The following is a 23,798-nucleotide window of genomic DNA, read 5'->3' on the forward strand; positions in this document are numbered from 1 at the left end:
GTTGTACCCTACGGTGAACTAGCAGTTAATCCAGAGGTGTTAACAACACTGCTAGTTAGTCCATGGTACGGAAACTGCGATTAGGGCTTTCCACAAGTTTCTCGGCAACTTTTTGGCAACTTTTCCCCTTCGAGCAACGTTTTTCCTCTCGAGCAACTTGTTGCATTTTGAGCAATTTCCAGACCGAAGATCTCCGAAGATTATCCAAGTGTTGTTCAAAGGCCATACGAACGTTTCCGAAAATTTACGAAGTTTACCGAAGATTTTCCAGGAACATTTGAAGACGTTTCAACTTTCGGCTCATTCTGTATTAAAACAGTACAAAACCCGTCAGGAAACATGACGTCATTGACATCTTCACAATTTTTCTTAGTTAAAGAAAAACCTTATTTAGATACTTCTTTTGCTGTAAAACTGCAGCCAAAACTGCTTAGAAATCTAACCCTCAAAGGTAAAGTAGCATATATTTAGAGAAATTTTCTTGATTAGGAGAAGCGTTTTGAATTTTTTGGAGCAACTTTTAATATCAGAAGCAACTTTTTTGGATTTTTGCAGCAACTTTTGAGCAACTTTTTGAGAAATTACGGGCAACTTTTTTGGAAATCTCGAGCAACTTGTGGAAAGCCCTAACTGCGATAAGCTTGGGCAGAGTGGATAGTTCGGCTCGAGTGTGCCTTTACCTTTTACCTTACTACGCAGTGGGACTGGGACTACAAATCAAAAGCAAAAAGTAAGTTTTAATGTACTCCTCAGCTTCAGCCTGGTATAGCATTTTTTTCTTTTCCTAGTACTTGATCATGAACTTTACAGGTGGTAGGGGGGAGGGGGGCAACTTCCCATTCATTCTCTTAAATGAAATTTCATGATCAGCGATGTTCTCACAACTTGCAATATAGAAACAGTGCTTTTTAAATTTGTAAGTGAGGATAGTTGTGACCCCTTCACAATCAATGAATCCACATCATCGTAGTTGTGATTGCTATAGCTTCCATTTCGCGGGAATAGATGGCCTGTTGCATCAGCGTCCTAAAACCGCTGACTAGATCGTGAAGTGACCGCGTTGCAAGTTGTGAGAACATCGTTATTTGGTCCCAGACCCCGTTTGTACCCCCCCCCCCCCCCCCCCATCCGTAAACTTTAACTCCTGAGCTTAACGAAAATCTGCATGCAAATTTTATGTTATAAAATAAATCACGTATTTTATCTTAAATAAAAACATAAGGAATTCTAGTAAAGTTTACTGTGCTTTTATCACTCAGTTTTCCGTTACTCATTGTTTTTACAGTTCTAATTACGAACAGCACTACTGGGATGGCGGTACTTCTTCAATCATTATCCGGGACACTGAATTCCATCCTGTGTCAGCGTCACCCTGTGTTTCACCAGAGCACTTGCCTACCCAGAGTTCAACTCTAACCGTGCCACGTGCGAGGTTCTCGCAAAAGCCTTCAAAGGAATGATGGCGGAGGGTATGAGGATTCCCACTTTCCCAGTCATTGTAAAGTACTGACTCGATCGTCATGGGACCACTGCATTCATTGCCGTTAAACTTAAAATACCATCTGTTGCAAGCATAATTAGAATGGACTCGAATGTTTCCCTGGTATGAGACTTTAAGCGCTGTATTGCTGTGTATCTTGTTAAAAGAACACTCCTGAAACAAAAAATGTTAATTATACTCATATTTTTTTAACTTTGAAGCTGTAGAACAATATATTATACTTATTATGGTCGAGACAGCTTAAGCATTCCGTTACAACATTGAAATATTCAATTCAATGCAAGATAGGAATATTGTAGCAAAGAATGAAATCTAACGTTAATCAATTTCCTGTTTGACTGTAAGCAGAGGTAATCCTATACATCAATTGTTTTATCAATCGATCTCAATCAATCAACAATCAATCAGTCATTTGACGAGTCATACAATAAGACGTCAGATATTCAGTAAACCCTGCATAAAAAATAGTAAAAATCTGGTTTCTTTCCCCGCGGCGCGTCTTTTTCTTAGTTCCCAGCTAATAAAATTATCAAAAACAGTCACGCTGTCCACTGGGACGTGGTCCTCTTTTTGAGATTTCTACATTAACGCTAGCAGATAGCACACATTTTCTTCTATTTTTCAGCTACAGTTGTCTGCGGTCGCCAGATTTTACCTTATCTTCCCTTCAACATTGGGGACACTGGAACTTTTATTATTTACATAATGAATTTTATAAAAGCTAAACTGTTACTCACCTTTATTTTACCGTTATCCGTACGTGTTAGTTCATTCCAAGCGCACTGTTTCCAGTTAGCCAGCTGTCTTGGGTCAATGTTTGCTGCGTCTCCTTTCTCTCCTTTTTTTTTTATTCCCCTTTCTCCCTTCCGTCCTTTCCCCCCCCTGGGCCCTCCTGGGATACCTGCACTTCCTGGGATACCTGCTCTCCCTGGGATACCTGTACTTCCCTTTATTCCCATCGGACCAATTTCTCCTTTTCCTCCCTTCTCTCCTTTGGCTCCTTCCGGGCCACTTGGTCCAATTCTCCCTGCTTTTCCTATATCGCCTGGTATGCCACGCTTTCCGGTAGTTCCCTTGTCTCCTTTGGAGCCATCTCTGCCCGGAGCCCCCGGAGCGCCCGGTGTTCCCGGGATTCCGGGCATTCCAAAGAAAGGATTTGGCTGTTGAAACAAAAACAAATTCTTTCCATTACGCTGTAAATCCTCGTTCTAATTAAAGATGTAATTTCCCTCTCAGTATTAAGAAAGCTTCACGCTCTATTTATTTTTTTCTTTCATTGTGTCTCGCATCTTTAATCGTCTAGCCCTTACCGTATTTATGCGATTAAGCGCCCTGGGCGCTTATTAAATTTTTGGATCTTGAGAGTGGGCGCTTATTCGAGGCTGGGCGCTTATTAAATTTTCACTATTTTCAGCAAATAGTACGTTTATTTTTGTAACAAAACAACAAATAATAACAAAACGTGAAGGTGTACCAAAGCATAATTTTCACTGTTTATTGAAAGTTTCTGTAAAATACTAAGAAAACTTGGTCATGTGGGAAGTCTCTTATAATTAGTAGTACTTTGTCAATTTCAATATTCAATACTCCTCTTGTGCACTTCAGTTTTTTGTGGTTTGGGGGATGGGCGCTTATTCGAGGTTGGACGCTTAATCGAATAAATACGGTAAGTCAGTTGCATTTGCTCAGCTCTTGGCACAGGAAGCAGAAAATATTTAAATAAATTAAAATGTTAAAAATATTAAAATGTTTGATCTATTTACTTCCGTAGCGCTTGTTATACGTTATCCGATCTTTTTGTTTACGAGAGGGTTAAACCATGAGCTATAGGATAAGTGGAGTTCGTCTAAATATAAAGCCGATAACTAATTTTTTAGTACATTAGAGAGGGCCACAAATTTATTAGTTGTAAAACTATTACGTGTAACCCTCTATAAATAAAGTTTGATTGATTGATTGATTGGTTGATTGATTGATTGATTGATTGATTGATTGATTGATTAATTAACCACTAAAGTCGTCTTCTAACTTTTGTCGTTCGAACTCTGTAGTTTAAAACACACGAGTAACCGAGCTTTTGCTGTGCCGAAAACTCCTGGATCCTAAACTAATTTGCATTTGGAGTTACGGCGAAATAATAAAAACACTGGGTAGGAAAAACTTTTACTGGCTGTTGCTAGGAGATAATGGTCACTAAACCGAAAAAACAATGGCTATTGTTTCTTAATTTCGTGTTAAGCTCGTAAGTTAGGTATGAACAAGGCGATAAGGGACGGACTATTATTTTTTTGGAGGGGGGGCCTGGAAAGACAAAATAAATTGTTTACAAACACGATATGTATAACAAAAAATAGTAAGAATTTCGAAAAAAAAATGTTTGCAGAGGTGCATAAACTAAAAAAAAAAGTTTGCAGAGGAAAATTTTTCATCCCCCCCCCCCCCCCTCCAAGAAAATAATGGTCCATACCTAAACTTGAGCCTTTCCCCAGAGGGACGGTTATGCAAAAATGTTTAGCAATCGTAAATGTATTTGAGTTTATTTTTGGAGGCCGGGTATTCGCGATTAAACGCCGAAAAAATGTAAATTTCGGATAGTTTTGTAGTCGTTATTTTTGAAAAAGAGCAGGGTTTTCGCTTTAGAGTTGTACTAAAACTAGCAACGAGTGATATTTCTACCGCGGCGTGTTTTTGTTTGTTTGGTCAGAACTAACCAATATCTATATTCAAATTTTTTCACTGGTTTTTGTTGTGAATATTTAAGCCTCGAAAAATCGGATTTTACGGCTGTGTATCTGAAATAAAATAAATTAGAGATATTTCCGCATAGGGTGAGTTATTTTTTATACAGGTTTTTTGACAAACTGAGGTTTGCAACAGCAATTCTTTGAGTTAATGTTTTCGACTCGTATATATGATACAATTATAATTAATTTACATGCGGCGTGTAATTTTGGCATCGAAGAATCCAGTATTGCTCCTGGAATATAGCCGACAAAATATAGTCTCCTTTCACTCACTACTTCTCTTAACATTGGAACGTCACTTTATGACAGGAAAATAAAGAAAAGTTGTAAGAGTAGGGCGAGCCTGTATTATTTCAATATTTGTTTGAAAGGCGATGTTTGTTTGTTTGTGTCGATATCTGATCAGCTTTCAAGCGATTTTTTTTGTGCGTTCGAACTGAACCAATCAAGTGCAAGTTCTCAATTATTGCCACTGAGTAGACAATTACGTGTTCCCGAATAAAAGTCACTACCTACCTTGCATTTGGATGTCGAGGCGTTTGACTGCAGTTCGTTGGCGTACGTTCTTGTCGAGGTTAAAAAGAAACTAACCACGACAAGGCAAAAAGAAAAAGCACCTCGCATGTTTTGTTCACACGCTCGAGATTGCTACAAACTAACTTGCCTTCAATACTTTACGACAAATCCTTAAGTTGGGAGGAAAGCCGGAGACTTTTCTTTTTATTGCTTCCCGTCAGCTTGTTTGAGCAAAACAGGAACTTCATTCCCTTGAACTGAGACGAAATGATTGGTTACTTTGGAGTAAATTAAACGTGACAGCTCAGATGCAGTGCTTTCAGGACAGAATCAGCACCGTATACAATCACAGCTCAGCTGACACACAAACCTCAGCAAACATTTTTTTTTTCGAAATTCCACCTATGTTTCGTTATCATTCATCGTGTTTGCAAACAATTTATTTAGTGTTTTTAGCGCCTTCAAACAATTTTTTTAAATATTTTTTATAGCCCCTCCACCCCTTCAAATTTAAAAATAATGGTCCGTCCCTTCTACAGCCATAGAAAGGCTAGTTATTTACTGGTCACAATTCCACAGGTCACCCCGCCACTAATATAAATAAAAACTCTCAAAGAGTACATATGGTATCTTTGAGTGAATAACAACGACAATGGTGAAAATAAGGAGTTGTACTGTGTTGAGTTGTGTCATCGAAGAGTACTGTTTTCAAATTCGAGTTATCGCCATACACGTTGTACACGCCTTTGTGATTGAAACTTGTTGTGTGTAGCGGGGATGGGAGGGGGGGACGACTGGTGTGTGCAATCACGGGGGTCTTAAATGCTTTATTAGCTATAACATAATCGTTTATAAATAGTCTGTTATTCAACTGTGCTCCTCTGTCTTTTTGAGTTATTTTGGAAGGTATTTGAATCAGAGTGGAGACAGTTACCCTTGATATATTACCTTGTGTGTAGTTTAGTAAATACGACACTCCGATAATTATCTCTGCTTGGGAAAGAGAATCTGGGTTTCGAGTGTAAACCCTTTGGTGACTGCCGGTAAAATGGGTATTTTTCACATGCTTTGTTAAAAGAGTACTTCTTTGCTTTTTAACCTATTTTGTTATGCTTCATAGCAATTTAAAGGTTTAAATTATTATAACCAGAGTCATGACTGAAGAAGCTTATTCAAGGATGGCATAATTGAAAAATGCTTTATTATGGTTTTTTCTAGTTTGTCATTTGTAATTAATCTTAACCCTCGGAAATTTTGATATTCCAATGATGTGTCCATGATATTTGACGTTACCATGGCAACGTCATAATTACATCAAAAAGTAATATAAATAAATTACAAGGTATTCAGAACTTTGCCGCTCGAATTGCGACCAGTACGCGCAAATATGATCACATCACACCAGTTTTAAAAAAAGCTTAAATGGCTACCAGTTGCGACTCAGTTATATTTCAGGCGCGCGATCATGGCCTTCAAATGTCTAACATCCCGCGTGCCGGAGTATCTGTCTACCCAGTTGAGTAAGCGAGGAGAAATAAGCGGACGTGCCACAAGAAGTTCACAAATGCTGAACATTCCTCTTTTCAAGTCTGCCAGTGATCAGAGGACGTTTTACTACAGAATAGTCAGTATCTGGAACTCCATGGATAGCTCTCTAAAAACTCTCGAGAAATTAAAGTATCTGCTTTTAAGTTTTATCTTAAACGTAAACTTATCAAAGATTTTATAGATTCTTAATCCTAGTTAATTAATTTTAAGTATGAATATCATCTTAGAGTTTTTAAGTAGTTTTAAATTGTATTTATTGCGTTGTCTTTGAAAAGCCTCTAGGGGGAAAGTCAATAAAGTATGTATGTATTGTATTGTATGTCTAACTTGATTTGATAAAAGGTGTCTCCCGAAATTTGACATGACACCGTAGTTCTGAAGCCCTATTTCTGTAACGAACGCTGAATGAGGGCTAATTTTAGCTCAAGTTTAACGTAAGGTACTCTAGTTTATGTTTTTTTTAACCAAAAAGACTGCATATACGGCATTTTGTTTAAATCAAGAATTCTATCAATTTAATTAAGAGTGTTTACAACTTGAAATGTGAGTCAAAATTAATACCAAGATAGACATAAGAAAACACTCGGCGGAGAGCTGAACTGTAGCTTTCTTAAAGCATGCACGTCTCAAATAAACTGAACTAAAGCATTCTACATCGACATTCGATTCAACTTTAAGCAAATCAGGCGAAATATCTGAGGAAGCGGGCATGTGTTATCTCAATTGTCAACTCCATTGTCGCGGCCGGAAATGCACACGATCGCATCGCCTCCCACTAGCGAATCACAGAGAACTATGAACTATGAGTGTTAGCTAGGCGGAGAACGCCTAAAATTGAGGGAAAAAGAAAACTATGTACTCACATCAGCGCTTGAAGCGATTCCTTGGCTATCCACTCCGACATGTTTCTTTTCGAAATAACCGACAATGTCCCGGATGTATTTGAATGTAGTCGAGCGCGTAACGCCCGCTTCCCAAACTTCAACAGTAAAAAAACTAAGTCTTTAGCCACGGTAAAGTTCAAGCCAAATATCGTTATGACCGCCTTCAAATCAGCCCGTATAGTCTAGTTCCGAGTCCTAATTGATGTGGCTAAAGACCTTTGCTGTCTAAAGCAAGCTCAACATTATCTGTACCTGGCAAAACGAGCCGACCGGTTATCTGTGTTTAACCGCCTAAAGCTCGGTTTGAGGTACGATAACAGCCGACGCACAACTTGCAAATCGTAAGACTTTCACCTTCACGGGACTTAATGATGTCCTCCGGCAAACTTCCTTTAGACAGCAGAATGGAAAGCTATAGATCACAACTGTTCTACTAGTTAGCGCGCGCAACTAGAATTCAAATGAAAGAGAGGGGTTGGAGTAAGAGACTGGGCTAGACTAACCACAAGTAATTCTAGGGGGAGGGGAGACGGGGGGGGAGACAGGGAGGGAGAACAAAAAGTAAGATTGCATTCACTACATTAGACAGGGCGACATTTCATTGGAAGAAAGCCGAACAATTCTCCGTATCCTCAAAAAAAAAAAAAAAATGAAACCCCATACATTCCTTATCAGCCCGATAGCCACCTTTTATCAAATCAAGGTAGATTGTGCACAAGAATAAGTTATTTCTGTCCTAACGCAGCTCTGTAGCTCATTTCAAGCGATAATAGACCACAAAGTGAATGTAAAATCCATCAAATGGAAAAAAGAACCGATTTAATGAGCCAAATTTGAGGAGTAATGAATTCGCTGAGTTGAAGTTTCACTAAATCAAAGCTTTAAATCTTGGATGTCACCAAGCAGTAACACACACACGCAGTATGACCTTTTAAAGACCTTTAAACCTAACAGTAATCGAGTCTGCCCGCTTATTTGACAAGAAATGGGTAAACGAGAGTGAAAACACGACTTTGGTTCAATAATTCAGCTAAAATTTGTCTTAACTCGACAATCCATTGAACAATTTGTTCAAAGAAATGTTAAGTCAAGGGTAATTCTAGAGAAAATATTCAACCAAAGTCGTGATTTTACACTCGTTTACCCATTCCTTGTCAAATCAGCGGGCAGACTCGTTTACTGTTATGTTTTAAGGTCTTTAAAAGGTCATACTGTGTGTGTGTGTTACTGCTTGGTGACATCCAAGATTTAAAGCTTTGATTTAGTGAAACTTCAACTCAGCGAATTCATTACTCCTCAAATTTGGCTCATTAAATCGGTTCTTTTTTTCAATTTGATGGATTTTACATTCACTTTGTGGTCTATTATCGCTTGAAATGAGCTACAGAGCTGCGTTAGGACAAAAATAACTTATTCTTGTGCACAATCTAACTTGATTTGATAAAAGGTGGCTATCGGGCTGTTAAGGAATGTATGAGGTTTCATTTTTTTTTTTCGAGGATACGGAGAATTGTTCGGCTTTCTTCCAATGAACTGTTGCCCTGTCTAATGTAGTGATTTCAATCTTACTTTATTTTCTTCCTCCCTGTCTCTCTCTGTCCCCCCCCCCCCCCTCCTCCCTCCCCTTAGATTTACTTGTGGTTAGTCTAGCCCAGTCACTAACTCCAACCCCTCTCTCTATCATTTGAATTCCAGTTGCGCGCGCTAACTAGTAGAACAGTTGTGATCTAGCTTTCCATTCTGCTGTCTAAAGGGAGTTTGCCGGAGGACATCATTAAGTCCTATGAACGTGGAAGTCTAACGATTTGCAAGTTTTGCGTCGGCTGTTATTGTACCTTAGAACAAAGCTTTAACGGGTTGAACTCTTGACTCGGTACGTTTTGTTTGGTACAAATAACGTTGTGCTCGCTTCAGACAGCAAAGGTCTTCAGCCACATCAACTAGGGCTCGGAACTAGACATAAGGGCTGATTTGAAGGCGGTCATGGCGATATTCGGCTTGAACTCTTCCTTGGCTGGAGACTTAGAAAAATTCTGTTGTAATGTCCGGGGGTATTGGTTCCCTTTATAACGATTTTTTCCACATCCGGGGTATTACATTGTGTATAAGATGGAAAGGTTGCAAAGAGCGCAGCTGATGGTCGAAAAGAAATCACTTGAAACCCTTATGTGAGTAGAATTCTCTTCATTTGATGATTATTTTGCCGTTTGGCTCAGTTGCGATTAGCGCGTTTTGTGATTTGTCAGCAAGAAGCAATTCGATATGCGTGGTTTCCGGCCGTAAACTGACATGAAACATATCGAATTGTCTCGCTGAGTCATGAATTCTTTAGTTATTTTATTCCCCAATTCCTTGAAAATGAAGCGAACGTCGATGTAAAAGGCCTGTTGATAGTTCATTTTAGACCATGCATGGATTTAGAAAGCTTCAGTTCAGCTCTCGCTCTAGCACTTTTTAAGTTGGTTTTCAGTTGATGCTATTTCATGTTGTAAACAAGTTAATTAAATTGTCGAATTCATAATTTGAACAAAATGCCGTAAATGCAGTCTTCTTGGTTCGAAAAGACATAAATTAGAGTAATCAACGTTCACCTCGAGCTAAAACTAGCCCTCATTCAACGCTTCCTGCCGAAATATGGCTCAGAACTATAGTGTTGTGTCAAAATTCGGAAGACACCTTTTATCAAATCAAGGTAGATGTACAAGCAGGTCTTGCCAAAAATCGTCATTTTTATTTATTTTTTCTAGTTTTGTTTTAAACAGAATTGTACGATTTGATTATTTTTGCATTCCATAAGCATTCTGGTTTGATTTTGCATCAATTTTCATTATTTTCTGACTTTCTAAGAAAATTGTGAAATCCAAGATGGCGGATCCAAGATAGCGGCTTTACTGACGTCACCGTCATCTGACGTCACGGCCAACAAAAATAATGTCATCTTGTAGAGTACGCTACGGGATTTCTACTCAGTGCAAAAATATTTCGCTGCGCATTAATAGGACGAAAAACGAAAACTCTGGGGAGGGGTTCCATCCACCCCCCCCCCCCACCCCCTATTGTACGATGGTGGGGGTATGAGTTTGCTTGTACGTCCGATGGTAAAAATTATAGCTTAGTGCAAGTTTAAAAGTGTAAAACACAATAACTGCCAAACAAAATGTCAATCTTGCATCACAGTTCTAAATTCATCCAAACGTAGTTATCGTAATAGATAAAATCAAAATTTAGTTTTCTTATTGTTTGTTGTGAGCACCGTTTTATAATTTAAAATGTTGCCTTTCTTATTACAAACTATTTTTTTCCTTGACCTCATACGGACAGTGATAAATATTTCAATCGAAAGCTGCAATAAAACGTTGTTAAAATTTCTTGATAAAAATTGCGCAAGGGAAACAGAGAAAAACGAGTAATCAGTAAAGTGAACTATTAATTCTTGATTCCTTTTTTAACTTTCTGACTGCTGAACTCTATTTTACCCATTTTACCCAAATTTTGGAATATTTATTATCGAACTCTCGGCATTTGCCCCTCCCTCTCAAGCTCTCTCAAGCTCTCTCGGAATTTTTTTTTAATATATACTTTATTTCAAACACATAGCACTACATTACAATATATATATATAGTTCACATATAATCAAGTTACACTACTTACACTACTCTCGGAATAAAATTCCGTTGAGTTGTGTCAAATAGAAAACGCTCCATTACTTTCTCTACAAAACAGTATCTAGTAAGGGAATGTTTTTAGCAGTTTTTCTGAGTCATCAAACGTTTAAAGGACATACATCACAGGGATTTCGCCCGGGGGGGGGACATATAAAAGGGACGGGGATGCTCGTCGGGAATTTTGAAAAGAACCCCTAAATGAGACCAATCTGGGTGTGGCTCAAGCTTTTATTAAACCCTTAAAGATACCAAAAAAAATAGAAATATATTTTTAATTTTAATGAAAAACATTATCTTTCAACATTTAAAGGATGACAGAACCTGACGTTGCGGATAAAAACCAAACTACGAAAACAAATATTGATTATTTTGAAGACGCGCGGAAACACCGTGAAAAGTTAAGCCTTAATTTTTCAATTTGCAATCCATTTCCATCCTAGTTATCTGCAGCCAAACACACTTGTTAACAATTTCATTGCTCTAATATAGCATTTGTTTATAAAAATGGATGGTTATTCAGTATTAGGTTTCCTACGACACAAATGTAAATTTTGACTGTTGAAAAAACTGTTAAAATCCGTGTCAACGCCCCTTAAATTAGGTATGGTTGTTTGTTCCTTCTTAGACTAGAGTTATTTGCTCTCGTTTCACATTCTTATTGTTTCGCCTCCTAGCTGCTAAAGGGACATAAAATGTTTTTTAATCCTCGTCGATAACTTTCAACAAATGACAGACAAATTATTGGATTGACGGATGCTGATGAAAACCACATAAGCATCGCCACAAGGAAAAAAGGTCGCCGAAAGTCACAAGAAGGTTCCCAATATGTTAAACGTAGCAAAGCGTATGGAAAAACACAAATGTAAAACAGCACTACAATTACAACTGCCATTTGAATAGCTTGTCTTCGCTTTTTTAAAGAATGTCGTTGTGCATTTGGTGCAGTGTCTGCGAGGGCTTTACTCTGCCTTTTTAAGGAAATTGCTATCGCAGTGTACAAAACGGTCATTAAAAATAAAGGAGCGATAAAGCGCAAAGTCAGATGAAGCCAGTTATATCCTTCGCCAGCTTCCTTGCTAGGAAAAATTGATGTTGTGTTTACAAAAGTACAAGAAGTGTTGTTACCCTCTTTTACAAGACCCAAGGTCATCAGCGCTGGAAAATAGAAAACGCCTCCTGTAATCCAGGTAGAAACGATAGCAATTGTGCGAATCTTGGTTGAAATAAGCCCACGTTTTATTGGGAAAACGACGGCAACAAATCTATCAATTGCTATCCACACCAAGCTTTGGGCTGAAACAAGAAGAGACAATTCAATTGCGAAATAAGACAACTTGCAAAAAATCAATCCTAAGATTCCACTGACGCGCCAATGTAGAGAGGCACTGACGAAAACAGTTATTTGATGAGGGATTGTAATCAGCGAAAAAAGCAAATCTGACACAGCCATGTTCACGATGAAATAGTTAATTGTCTTTTGTAGATCTCTGTGTTTGTAGAAGATGATGATTATGAAGGTGTTCCCGAGAAAACTGCCTAGCAAAATAAAGCAGTACGCACAAAGAATGGAAATTTTCAATGCAGTCGAATCAGGAACGATACATTTCAGGTGTTGTTGGCCCGGTGAAGTTTCGTTGAGAATTCCTGCCATTGCGGTGTTGTTCCTCAACAATATTATCTGCAACTTTTACGTTTCCGCTGTATTATCAGTTCTCAAAAAGAAACAACGTCCCTGCCCTGAGAAGCACAACCAGTCTTACAAAATGAAGACATCGCTCGTCAATATTTAACCGGAAATTAATTTCTATTCCGTTGGTTTCAAGTCGTCAATCAGGGATTTAGATTAAAAACCTTTGTGATCTCTCCTCAATAATTTCTAATCATGTCAAAAAAACAATCCGCAGTAGGATACCTTCCGGCTGTGTACAAACTGAATTTGATGGCAAAATAATTACTCAGGACTTCATTACTGTAAAACACAATAACTGCCAAATGAAATGCCAGTATCGTAGCACAGTTCCGGATAGATAAAAACTTTCACATTTCAATTCAATTTGTTCATTTATTATTCATCAGCTTCACAATAGATGTAATAAGAAATGTCAAGTCCTGATATAGTTTTCTCATTGTTAAGGGGACCTTATTATTTTAATTTTGTCTTCCTTATTACAAACAAGTACATTTCCTAGACCTCATAAATACTGAGATGACAATTCAAAATTGGAAGTAATAAAACGTTATTAAAGGGACTGTGTCACGGCAGAGTTAAGTTTATTTTATTACGTCTTGTCAAATACTCGCTATTAAGCTTAATGTTTGCGAAGAAATTACGTCTGTGGATCTAAATGACAAAACCATAGCTTCATTACAACCAAATGTGACTCACGGGCGTTATAATTTAAAATTACAAGCAAACGAAATTAACTTTGAAATTAAAACTGATCAACCCAACAATATTTCAAAAACCCATATCACAATCCTTCACGTTTGGCCACCCGTACCTATTTGATGTGTTATTGAAATGTTCTTTCACTGTTTTGGTCAGTTTTTTTATGTTTCACCGGTCTTGGTGGCCATTTCCTATGCCCAAATTTGGCTTAAATCCGCGAGACAATTCGTTTAATTTAAAACTTTACAGGAAAGGTTTGCGCTGTTGGCAATGTAAAAAGTTGTCAATGGGACACAAGTAGATGTCAAAGGCTGTTTTATTTAGCAAAGTGAGGCTATTTTGTTGGGGTGAATAATGTAAACAGTCTCAATTATTAATACAAACTGTATTGCAAACTATTTTAAACTGTGATTAAATTTACTCAAATATGCATCCTTAGATTTAAGAAACAGATTTTGACTACAATATTAAAAATATATACATAACAACTTTTTTCTAAAGTGATGAAAATGCATGCAATCTTAGGCAAAACAAGTACCAATTTAAAATGTAGCTTTTACTTTACGATTTTGTAGACTAAAATCGTTATAATTCATGTTAGTAATTTAGATCTAATCGTACTGTCAGTGCTAGCGGTGTATCGGGAATTAAACTTAACTCCACCGGTTTTATAAGTTATCTTCTCTTCTCTATTTTTGTGTATTTTTGTGTTGTTTTATTATTGCCCCTTGGACATTCAAGGTTTGCGGGTGGGGGAAGTGTTGCCATCACCCCTTAAGGCCTTTCGTTATTTCGAAAAAAAGGATATACTCTCCAATTTTGAAGCTTTCGGGAGCTCTTGATTCCTCCATTTCAGAAATTTTTATATGTCAACAAAGACTCAATGGATTTCAAAGATGAAAACGTCAAAATTACAACGAGCATTTCATATCAATTTCAGTTATTTTATGACTTTTTAAGAAAATAAAAGAAAATGAAACATAAAAGACGTATTCTATTTTGCGAAACGAAACGAAACGAAACCCTAACAAATGTATGCGAGACAACAGAATTTTGATAGCAAGCGTGATTACTAACTGTTATATATTCCCGTTGCGGCGACGATCGTCTCTTGACTAATCTAAATCCATTTCGCAAAATAGTAATTTTTCAATAATTACTATTTTGCGAACTGCATGGATAGTGTACCTGTGTTAATACTTTCCGCGTGCTTTTTGGCGTTGAAATCTTCCTCGTTAAACCCTCTTCCTTTTCCTATCATAAGAAGCTCAATAAAAACGTTTTGGCGATGTTACAACTCATTACGCAAAATAGCAATTATTGCTAAAGTACTAATTTGCGAAATTTATCTTTGTGTGCCTTTGAGTGAACTTTTTATGCAGCTGTTTGGAGAAAGGTTGTCCAGGGTAAGTATATAAATGCATACGCGACAAGCACAACATTGAAGGGTTTTTTGGGTAGTAGTTTCCCTGCTCGAAGCAAGCGCGTCTCACCCTGGGTGCCAGAGATTTTTCTTGCGCGGCTTACGCGCGCGAGAAAAATCTTCTGGTACACCAGCTTGTCGCTTTTACCCCTCGGAAGGCCTCATACATAGGTTGTTCAGGCCTTTGGCGTGCTCAGGAAGCCTGAAAGCCAAAGAGCGATCTGTTTTGACTATATAATGTTGAGAACAACCAGGACAAAAGAGTTTGTAAATAACGCTAAATTTCTGCAATGTAGGAATGCCAGCACCACGTAGATTAAGCCTTATTTTGTATCCAGACAAACAGCGATGTCCCTGTAAAAGACGCAACTGGCAATGTCCTTTCGAAAGATGCAGAGAAACTTGCGCGATGGAAAGAACACTTTGAGAGTATTCTCAATAGAGCAGAACCAGCACAAGTGGCAGAAATCCCACCGGCAGCAGAGGATTTGGTCATCTGCACAGATCCACCTACCTTAGAAGAGGTGAAGGTAGCCATCAAGACAATGAAGAACGGAAAGGCAGGTGGAGCAGATGGGGTGACAGCAGAAATGCTAAAGGCGGAAGAAACAGTAACACCGCGCATCTTGACGGACATATTCAGAGAGATATGGAAAAGTGAACGGATTCCTGAGGTGTGGAAAACGGGAATCATTGTCAAATTGCCTAAGAAAGGTGACTTGGGTGAATGCAACAACTGGAGAGGCATTACATTGCTCCCTATTACCAGCAAGGTCTTTAGAGAGATCATCCATACAAGACAAGCAACTGCGCTAGACGAGCACATCAGACAGGAACAGGCAGGTTTTCGCGCTGGACGCTCATGCTCTGAACACATTTTCATCCTGAGGCAAATCCTAGAGCAAAGTCACTCTGTATGCCAATTTCATTGATCTGGAAAAGGCATTTGACAGCATCCAACGGGATTCCTTATGGAAGATCTTGAAGCACTATGGAATCCCATCGAAGCTGGTGAATGTTATCAAGATGCTGTACGATGACTGCAAGTCCCAGGTGATCTGCAACACAGTGCTGACAGACACCTTCAACGTGACCACCGGCGTGACACAGGGATGCATTCTTTCGCCATTTCTGTTTGTCCTGGGAATCGATTGGATCATGAAGCAAGTGACTAGTAACAGAAGAGGAGAGATCAGATGGACGCTAACTAGTATCTTGGAAGACCTTGAGTATGCGGATGATATTGTGCTGCTCTCCCATCGATACCAGGACATGCAGGCAAAGACCAACACCTTGGCTACTACAGCAGGGAGCTTGGGCCTAAAGATCAGTACCAAGAAGACCAGTCATTTAAGGACGAATAGCAAAACCAGCGAAGCCATCATGCTGAATGGAGAAGAAGTCAAAGAGGTTGAGCACTTTACCTACCTGGGTTCAATGGTGTCAACCAGCGGAAATGGAGAGAAAGAGATCCTAGCTCGGATTTCAAAGGCAAGTCAGGTTTTTGCCTCTCTTCGGAGCACTTGCAATTGGAAATCCAGAAACATCAGCCTGAAAACCAAGATCCGTTTCTTCAAGAGCAATGTCTTAAGTACTCTTTTGTATGATGCGGAATCCTGGAAGATTACCAAGACCATTAGCCACAAGCTAGATATCTTCCAGAACTGGTGTCTACGAAGGATTCTCCGCATATTTTGGCCAAACACAATCTCAAACTATGAGCTGCGTAGAATTACAAGAAGAGAAACCATCACACAGCAAGTGCAGCGAAGGAGATGGAGATGGATTGGTCATGTCCTTCGTATGATGCCTAAAGACCTACCAAGAGTCGCCGTTAGATGGAGCCCCGATGGCCGTAGAAAGAGAGGTCGCCCAAAAGAAACTTGGAGAAGGACGGTGGAAAGAGAAATGAGGGACAACGAATGGACATGGGGCCACCTCGAACGAGTAGCGGCCGACCGTAGCCAATGGCGCTTTTTGGTTGAGGCCTTATGTGCACCCATGCACGAAGAGGAGTAAGTAAGAAGTACGTCCACCACAAACGGCCATTTTGACACTAAAAACGTACATTTTGGTCCTTTTTCGGAAAATGACATGACGCAGATTCAGCCTAATACTCAATTCAAGTCCAAACGAATCAAATGTCTTCGCCCACATGCCCAACGCGAGCTAAAGATTTTTGACCCTCGTGATGAAATGCCACTACAACGTAGATTAAGCTTTATTTTCTCACCAGAAGCACCACAAACACACCCCTCTGTAACAGACCTGGTGGAACCCGACCTGGTGGGTTATTTTGCCCTCCCTGGTGGAAATTTGACCTCCCTGGTACCTGGTGATTATCTGAAAAATCCCTGGTCGATTTTTTTTCTCCCCGGTGAAGAATTTTGTTTACCTGGTCAGGAAAAAATCAACCAAAATCTTTCTGCTGGCTTAAATAAACAAACAAAAAAAAAAACGACGCGCAGCAAAAAGATAATTTAATAATTGACTATAACTCGATGTAAATATAGCAAAAAGTAATTGTTAACTTTTATTTTTGTTTTCGTCGCTTGTTCTGCTGACATGCACGTCACTGAAGAGACAAAACAGATATGTTTCTTTTACTGTATGTATTACGAGCTTGTGAATGATTCAGAGCTGAGCGATTTGAACAGCGCGCGCGGCCCAAGATAAATGTGTGGAAGTATTTTTGACCCGGCTTTTTACAGCGTTTTATCGAATAACTACGCAGAGGATAATCAGCCTGACCCACATAATTCTTGGTGAGTATTAAGCGGCTTTTTCCCTTCGATTAAGCAGCCTCGAGCAGTTTGAGAGGTAGACTTGCCACAAGTCGACCTTACGAGTTTTCACAGTGAATAAGCGAGCGAAGCGAGCCTTTTAGGCCGCTTTTTTGTGCGAGCGACGAAGTCGCGAGATCGAGTGACGAAGTCGCGAGAGGTCGACCTTCGTCCCGGCGCGCCATAATAAACAAGACGAAGGACTTTATTGAAAGTCTATTTGAGAGGCGCTTGTCAGATGTATAAAATATCATGTTTAACTTTGCAGCCCGCCGGCACAATGTGATGTAAAATATACGTCAGTTATTCAAGTACATTCAAGATCATTCAAGTGGCGTATTACGGTAAATTTTAATTAAGCTGCCTCAAATTGTAAGTACTGTCTAAATAGAACTTTGTGTAGCTTTCACCTACATGAAACTTACTATTGATGCCTACGGCTGGAGCTCGGGGCTGGGGGACAGCAGTCATTAATTAACACATATTTAAAAATATAAGCAAACGGTTCTCTTATTTAGATTTTTTATGCTTTGACCTTCTAAAAATGGATCAACGATTAAGGGCCGTCATATTGAACATTTTTCAACTTAAAAAGTAAACGGATGCCACAGTTTAAATTTAGGTGCGCCCGTGCTAGGCAGCCTCTGGACCTGTCTTTAGCCTGCGAGCAGGCTCACCTTGGGGCACGCGCGAATATATCTTGGTGCACTCGCGAGTGGAGAGGCGCTGATTCTGTCTCTTGATGCTAGCTCTTTTGATAATAAATATTTATGCCATTTACCTTCTGGAAAAGTAATTTAACTTGTATTCAGATTAGCAGGGCTAGATATACGTTCAAACTAGGGAGTCGAGAAAATATTATAATCCCACGAAAAAATCTCACAATTTCTTTGAAAAACTATCGAATATCTGGCTGAATTAACGCTTACCTAGACTTTCTAAAAGTCCTTCGACGCGCAATTTAGGAATTTTTAGTCGTTAATGTATGTTTTGGCAGGTGTAATTCGTCGAGTGTAAGGTTGATTGCCTGGTGAAGCGCGTCCAGTTTCCCTTCCAAAAATAAGATGCTTTGATTTTAACTGAAAAGGTCTAGAAATAATCGTGGTTTTTTAAGTTTACGTTTAGGTACCTATTTGCATATGAAACTCCCTTTAAAACGCACGAAATGTGATTTCAGCCTGTCTATTTTTTTCAAAATTTCACGGGGAGGCATGTCTCCTGGAACCCGAGTAGCTAGCCTGTGAATAGGCTCTCGAGAAGGATCACGCGAGGGAAGTGAGCGGAAGAGCTCCCATAGTAGCTTACATCTTCGGCGTTCACACGATTGCATCTTTCAGATCCGTCGTTTCGTCGTTTGCATCTTTCAGAACCGTCGTTTCAAATCCTGCCTGCAGGCCTGCTAAGAACTGAAAAAGTAACATGCATCAAAAGGAAGTGTAATTATTTTCAGGCGATGATGTCAGTCAGTCCATCACCTAACCTTATATCATAAGGTTATTGGCGGAATTTGTTCTTCTGTTCGTCATCGCTTCTGCGAGCATTGCGTGCCTTGTTTGATACCCTGATGGACAAAAACGTGCATGCGAGAATTTCAGAGGATTTTAGGAATATAACCCCGGCGACTGCTTCAAGCCCAAGGGTAGACTTTTTAAAAGTCGTTCGCTTCTCGTTTCTCGTTTCCGCGCTCTGTGTGCTCTTCTCTCTTTGCGCTTGCTGAGCTCGACTTGTAGGCAAGTCTAGTCCAAGGGTGAACTAACCATGTCAATAGTAGGGCGACTCGTGGGCTCATTGCGACAATTATTTGCTAAATTTGACTCATTGCGGATCTAGTGGCGGAAATTCACTGTTCGATACAAAGAACTCACGGGGATCTCAAAACGGCCCGTTTGCCGTTTCTCCTTCGCCACTTTTCTCCGTGTAAGAGCAGGATACAAAGAGTATGTTACTTCAGTTGTTTGCGTACAATGCGAAAAAAAAAACGACGGTGTCATCTACAGCCCTTAGACGACATCGGTACGGAAAATTGTGCACGATAGCTCCGCTAAGTTTATTGCATACTGGCTCACAGAGTTTGCATCAATAATTAGTTAGATTTAATATATCATCGCCCTCCCTGGTGAAAAAAAGTAATCAACCTGGTGGAATTTTGACTGCCCTGGTCGATTTTGTGTTGAAAACCTGGTGGAAAATCAGGTGTCACCAGGTCTGTTACAGAGGGGTGTACAAACGGCCAGTTTGATACTTGAAACGTACATTTTTGGCCTTTATGAGAAAACGCCATCACGTAGATTGGGCCTAATGCTCACTCCAAGTCCCAAACGAATAAAATTTCTTCGCCCATATGCCATCACATTTTGGGCCTTTTGGAGAAAATGCCATCACGTAGATTCAGCCTAATGATCACTCCAAATGCAAACGAATAAAATATCTTTGCTCACATGCCGAACACGATATGAAGATTTTTACCCAGGTGATGAATTGCCGGCACCACGTAGATTAAGCCTTATTTTCTCTTCAGATCCACCACAAACGGCCAGTTTAAAACTTGAAAAAGACATTTTGGGCTTTTTGAGAAAATACCATCAAGTAGATTCAACCTAGTTCTCACTCCACGAATCAAATGTCTTCGCCCACATGTCGAACGCGAACTGAGATTTTTTACCCACGTGAGGAAATAACACCACCAAGTAGATTAAGCCTTATTTTCTCTCCAGATCCACATAAACGACCAGTTTAAAACTTCAATCGTACATTTCGGTCCGTCTGGGGAAGATGTTATTGAGTAAATTCAGCCTAATGTTCACCCCAGGTCCAAACAAATCAAATGTCCTCGCCGACATGACGAACGCAAACAAAAGATTTTTGACCCTCGTGATGACATGCCGTAACCACGTAGATAAAGCCTTATTTTCTCTCCAGATAAACAAAAGACGGCCAGTTTGACACTTGAAACATACATTTTGGGCCTTTTTGCGAAAATGCCATCACGTCCATTCAGCCTAATGATCACTCCATCTTCAACCGATTTAAATTTGTTGGAGCACATGCCGAACGCAAACTGAAGATTTATGGCCCTCGTGATGAAATGCTCTCACCACGTAGATTAAGCCTTATTTTCCCTCCAGATCCACCAAAGACGGCCATTTTGTAACTTGAAATATACACTTTGGGCCTTTTTTGGAAAATACCATCATCTAGATTCAGCCTATTGCTCACTCCATCTCCAAGCGATACAAATATCTTCAGCCACATGCCGAACGCAAACTGAAGCTTTCTGACACCTTGTGATGAAATGCCGTCACCACGTAGATTAAGCGTCATTTTCTCTCCAGATCCACCAAAGACGGCCAGTTTGAAACTAGAAACATACATTTTGGGCCTTTTTGGAATATGCCATCACGAAGATTTAGCCTTATGATCACTCCATCTTCAACCGATTTAAATTTGTTGGAGCACATGCCGAACGCAAACTGGAGATTTATGACCCTCGTGATGAAATGCCCTCACCACGTAGATTAAGCCTTATTTTCTCTCCAGATCCACCAAAGACGGCCATTTTGAAACTTGAAACATACGTTTTTGGCCTGTTTAAGAATATTACATCACGTAAATTTAACCTAATGCTCACTCCATGGCAAACCAATTCAAATTTGTTGGAGCATATGCCGAACGCGAACTGTAGATTTTTGACCCTCGTGATGAAAAGCCGTCAACACGTACATTAAGCCTTATTTTCTCTCCAGATCCACCAAAGACAGCCACTTTGAAACTGGAAACATACATTTTGGGCCTTTTTTGGAAAATGCCATCACGTAGATTCAGCCTAATGTTCAATCCATCTGCAAGCGATTTAAAAGGTCTTCAGCCACATGCCGAGCGCAAACATAAGATTTTTACCCTGGTGATGAAATGCAAGCACCACAAAGATTAAGCCTTATTTTCTCTCCAGATCCACCAAAAACGGCCAGTTTGATACCTGCAAGGTACATTTTAGGCCCTTTTGGGAAAACGCCATCACGCAAATTCAGCCTAAAGCACACTTCAGGTCCAAACAAAACAAATGTCCTCGCCGACATAACGAACGCGAAGAAAAGATTTTTGACCCTCGTGAGGACATGCCGTAACCACGTAGATTAAGCCTTATTTTCTCTCCAGATCCACCAAAGACGGCAATTTTGAAACTTGAAACAAACATTTTGGGCCTTTTTGGGAAAATGCCATCATGTAGACTCAGCCTAATGATCACTCCATCTCCAAGCAATTCAAATGTCTTCAGCCACATGCCGAACGCAAACTGAAAATTTCTTACATCTCGTGATGAAATTCCGTCACCACGTAGATTAAGCCTTATTTTCTCTTCAGATCCACCAACGACGGCCACTTTGAAACTTGAAACATACATTTTCGGCCTTTTTTGGAACGTGTCATCACGTAGATTCAGCCTAATGATCACTCCATCTCCAACCGATTTAAATTTGTTGGAGCATATGCCGAACGCGAACTGAAGATTTATGACCCTCGTGATGAAAAGCCCTCACCAAGTAAATTAAGCCTTATTTTCTCTCCAGATCCACCAAAGACGGCCAATTTGAAACTTGAAACATACATTTTGGGCCTTTTTAAGAAAATTCCATCACGTAAACTTAGCCTAATGCTCACTCCATGTCTAACTAATTCAAATTTGTTGGAGCACATGCCGAACGCGAACTGAAGATTTTTGAACCTCGTCATGAAAAGCCGTCAACACGTACATTAAGCCTCATTTTCTATCAAGATCCACCAAAGACGGCCACTTTGAAACTTGAAACATATATTTTGTGCCTTTTTTGGAAAATGCCATCACGTAGTTTCAGCCTAATGTTCAATCCATCTGCAAGCAATTCAAATGTCTTCAGCCACATGTCGAGCGCAAACATAAGCTTTTTTACCCTGGTGATGAAATGCAAGCACCACAAAGATTAAGCCTTATTTTCTCTCCAGATCACCCAAAAACGGCCAGTTTGATACTTGCAAGGTACATTTTAGGCCCTTTTGGGAGAATGCCATCACGAAAATTCAGCCTAAAGCACACTCCAGGTCCAAACAAATCAAATGTTCTCGCCCACATGACGAACGCGAACTATAAATATTTTTGACCCTCGTGATGAAATTCCGTCACCAGGTAGATTAAGCCCTATTTTCTCTCTAGATCCACCAAAGACGGCCAGTTTGAAATTTGAAAGATATAATTTGGGCCTTTTTGGGAAAATTCCATCACGCAGATTCAGTCTAATGTTCACTCCATGTCCAACCGTTTCAAATTTGTTGGAGCACATGCCGAACGCGAACTGAAGATTTTTGACCCTGGTGATGAAATGCCGTAACCATGTAGATTAAGCCTTTTTTCTCCCCAGATCCACCAAAGACGGTCACTTTGAAACTTGAAACATACATTTTAAGCCTTTTTAGGAAAATGCCATCACGTAGATTCAGCCTAACGATCAATCCATCACGAAGCGATTCAAATGTCTTCGACCACATCCTGAACGCGAACTGAAGTTTCTTGACATCTCGTGATGAATTACCGTCAACACGTACATTAAGCGTTATTTTCTCTCCAGATCCACCAAAGACGGCCACTTTGAAACTTGAAACATACATTTGGGGCCTTTTTTGGAAAATGCCATCACGTAGATTCTGCCTAATGATCACTCCATCTGCAAGCGATTCAAATGTCTTCGGCGACATGCCGAACGCGAACTGAAGTTTTTATACATCTCGTGATGAAATGCCGTAAACACGTAGATTAAGCCTTTTTGTCTCTCCAGATCCACCAAAGACGGCCAGTTTGACACTTGAAACATACATTTTGGGCCTTTTTAAGAAAATGCCATAACGTAGATTCAGCCTAATGATCACTCCATCTCGAAGCGATTCAAATGTCTTTGGCCACATGCGGAACGCGAAATGAAGTTTTTTGAAATCTCGCGATGAAATGTCGTCACCACGTAGATTAAGTCTTATTTTCTCTCCAGATAAACAAAAGAAGGCCAGTTTGAAACTTGAAACATACCTTTTGGGCCTTTTTACAAAAATGCCATCACGTCCATTCAGCCTAATTATCACTTCATCTCGAAGCGATTCAAATGTCTTCGGCCACATGCCGAACGCGAACTGAAGTTTTTTGACATCTCGTGATGAAATGCCGTCACCACGTAGATTAAGCCTTTTCTCTCTTCAGATCCACCAAAGGCGGCCATTTTAAAACTTGAAACGTACATTTTGGGCCTTTGTTGGGAAATGCCATCACGTAGATTCAGCCCAATGATCACTCCATCTCCAACCGATTCAAATTTGTTGGAGCA

At 39.7% G+C, this 23,798-nt stretch overlaps 3 protein-coding genes and 1 pseudogene across 4 annotated transcripts in view; all 4 read right to left on the reverse strand.

The window, feature by feature from the left end:
- LOC144629091 (uncharacterized) overlaps positions 1–23,798 on the reverse strand; it is a 209,956-nt gene that overhangs the window by 48,618 nt on the left and 137,540 nt on the right. The window lies entirely within an intron of this gene.
- LOC144629195 (mediator of RNA polymerase II transcription subunit 20-like) overlaps positions 1–23,798 on the reverse strand; it is a 316,942-nt gene that overhangs the window by 45,830 nt on the left and 247,314 nt on the right. The window lies entirely within an intron of this gene.
- LOC144628057 (collagen triple helix repeat-containing protein 1-like) lies at positions 757–4,911 on the reverse strand. 2 transcript variants are annotated; one of them, XM_078486110.1, is made up of 4 exons: positions 4,762–4,911; positions 2,421–2,661; positions 2,239–2,390; positions 757–1,654 (listed from the first exon to the last, which is right to left on the reverse strand). In XM_078486110.1, the coding sequence occupies exons 1-4, from the start codon at positions 4,867–4,869 to the stop codon at positions 1,304–1,306; spliced, it is 852 nt and encodes a 283-aa protein (XP_078342236.1). In that variant the 5' UTR covers positions 4,870–4,911; the 3' UTR covers positions 757–1,303. The 2 variants fall into 2 exon arrangements, with proteins under 2 accessions (XP_078342236.1, XP_078342237.1); XM_078486111.1 differs by having other exon boundaries at positions 2,239–2,339; positions 2,403–2,661.
- LOC144629103 (QRFP-like peptide receptor) lies at positions 11,442–12,567 on the reverse strand (annotated as a pseudogene).

The sequence above is a fragment of the Oculina patagonica genome, chromosome 10 (genome assembly GCF_052425735.1).
Source record: "Oculina patagonica isolate OP01 chromosome 10, crgOcupat, whole genome shotgun sequence".
Classification (NCBI taxonomy): Eukaryota; Metazoa; Cnidaria; class Anthozoa; order Scleractinia; family Oculinidae; genus Oculina; species Oculina patagonica.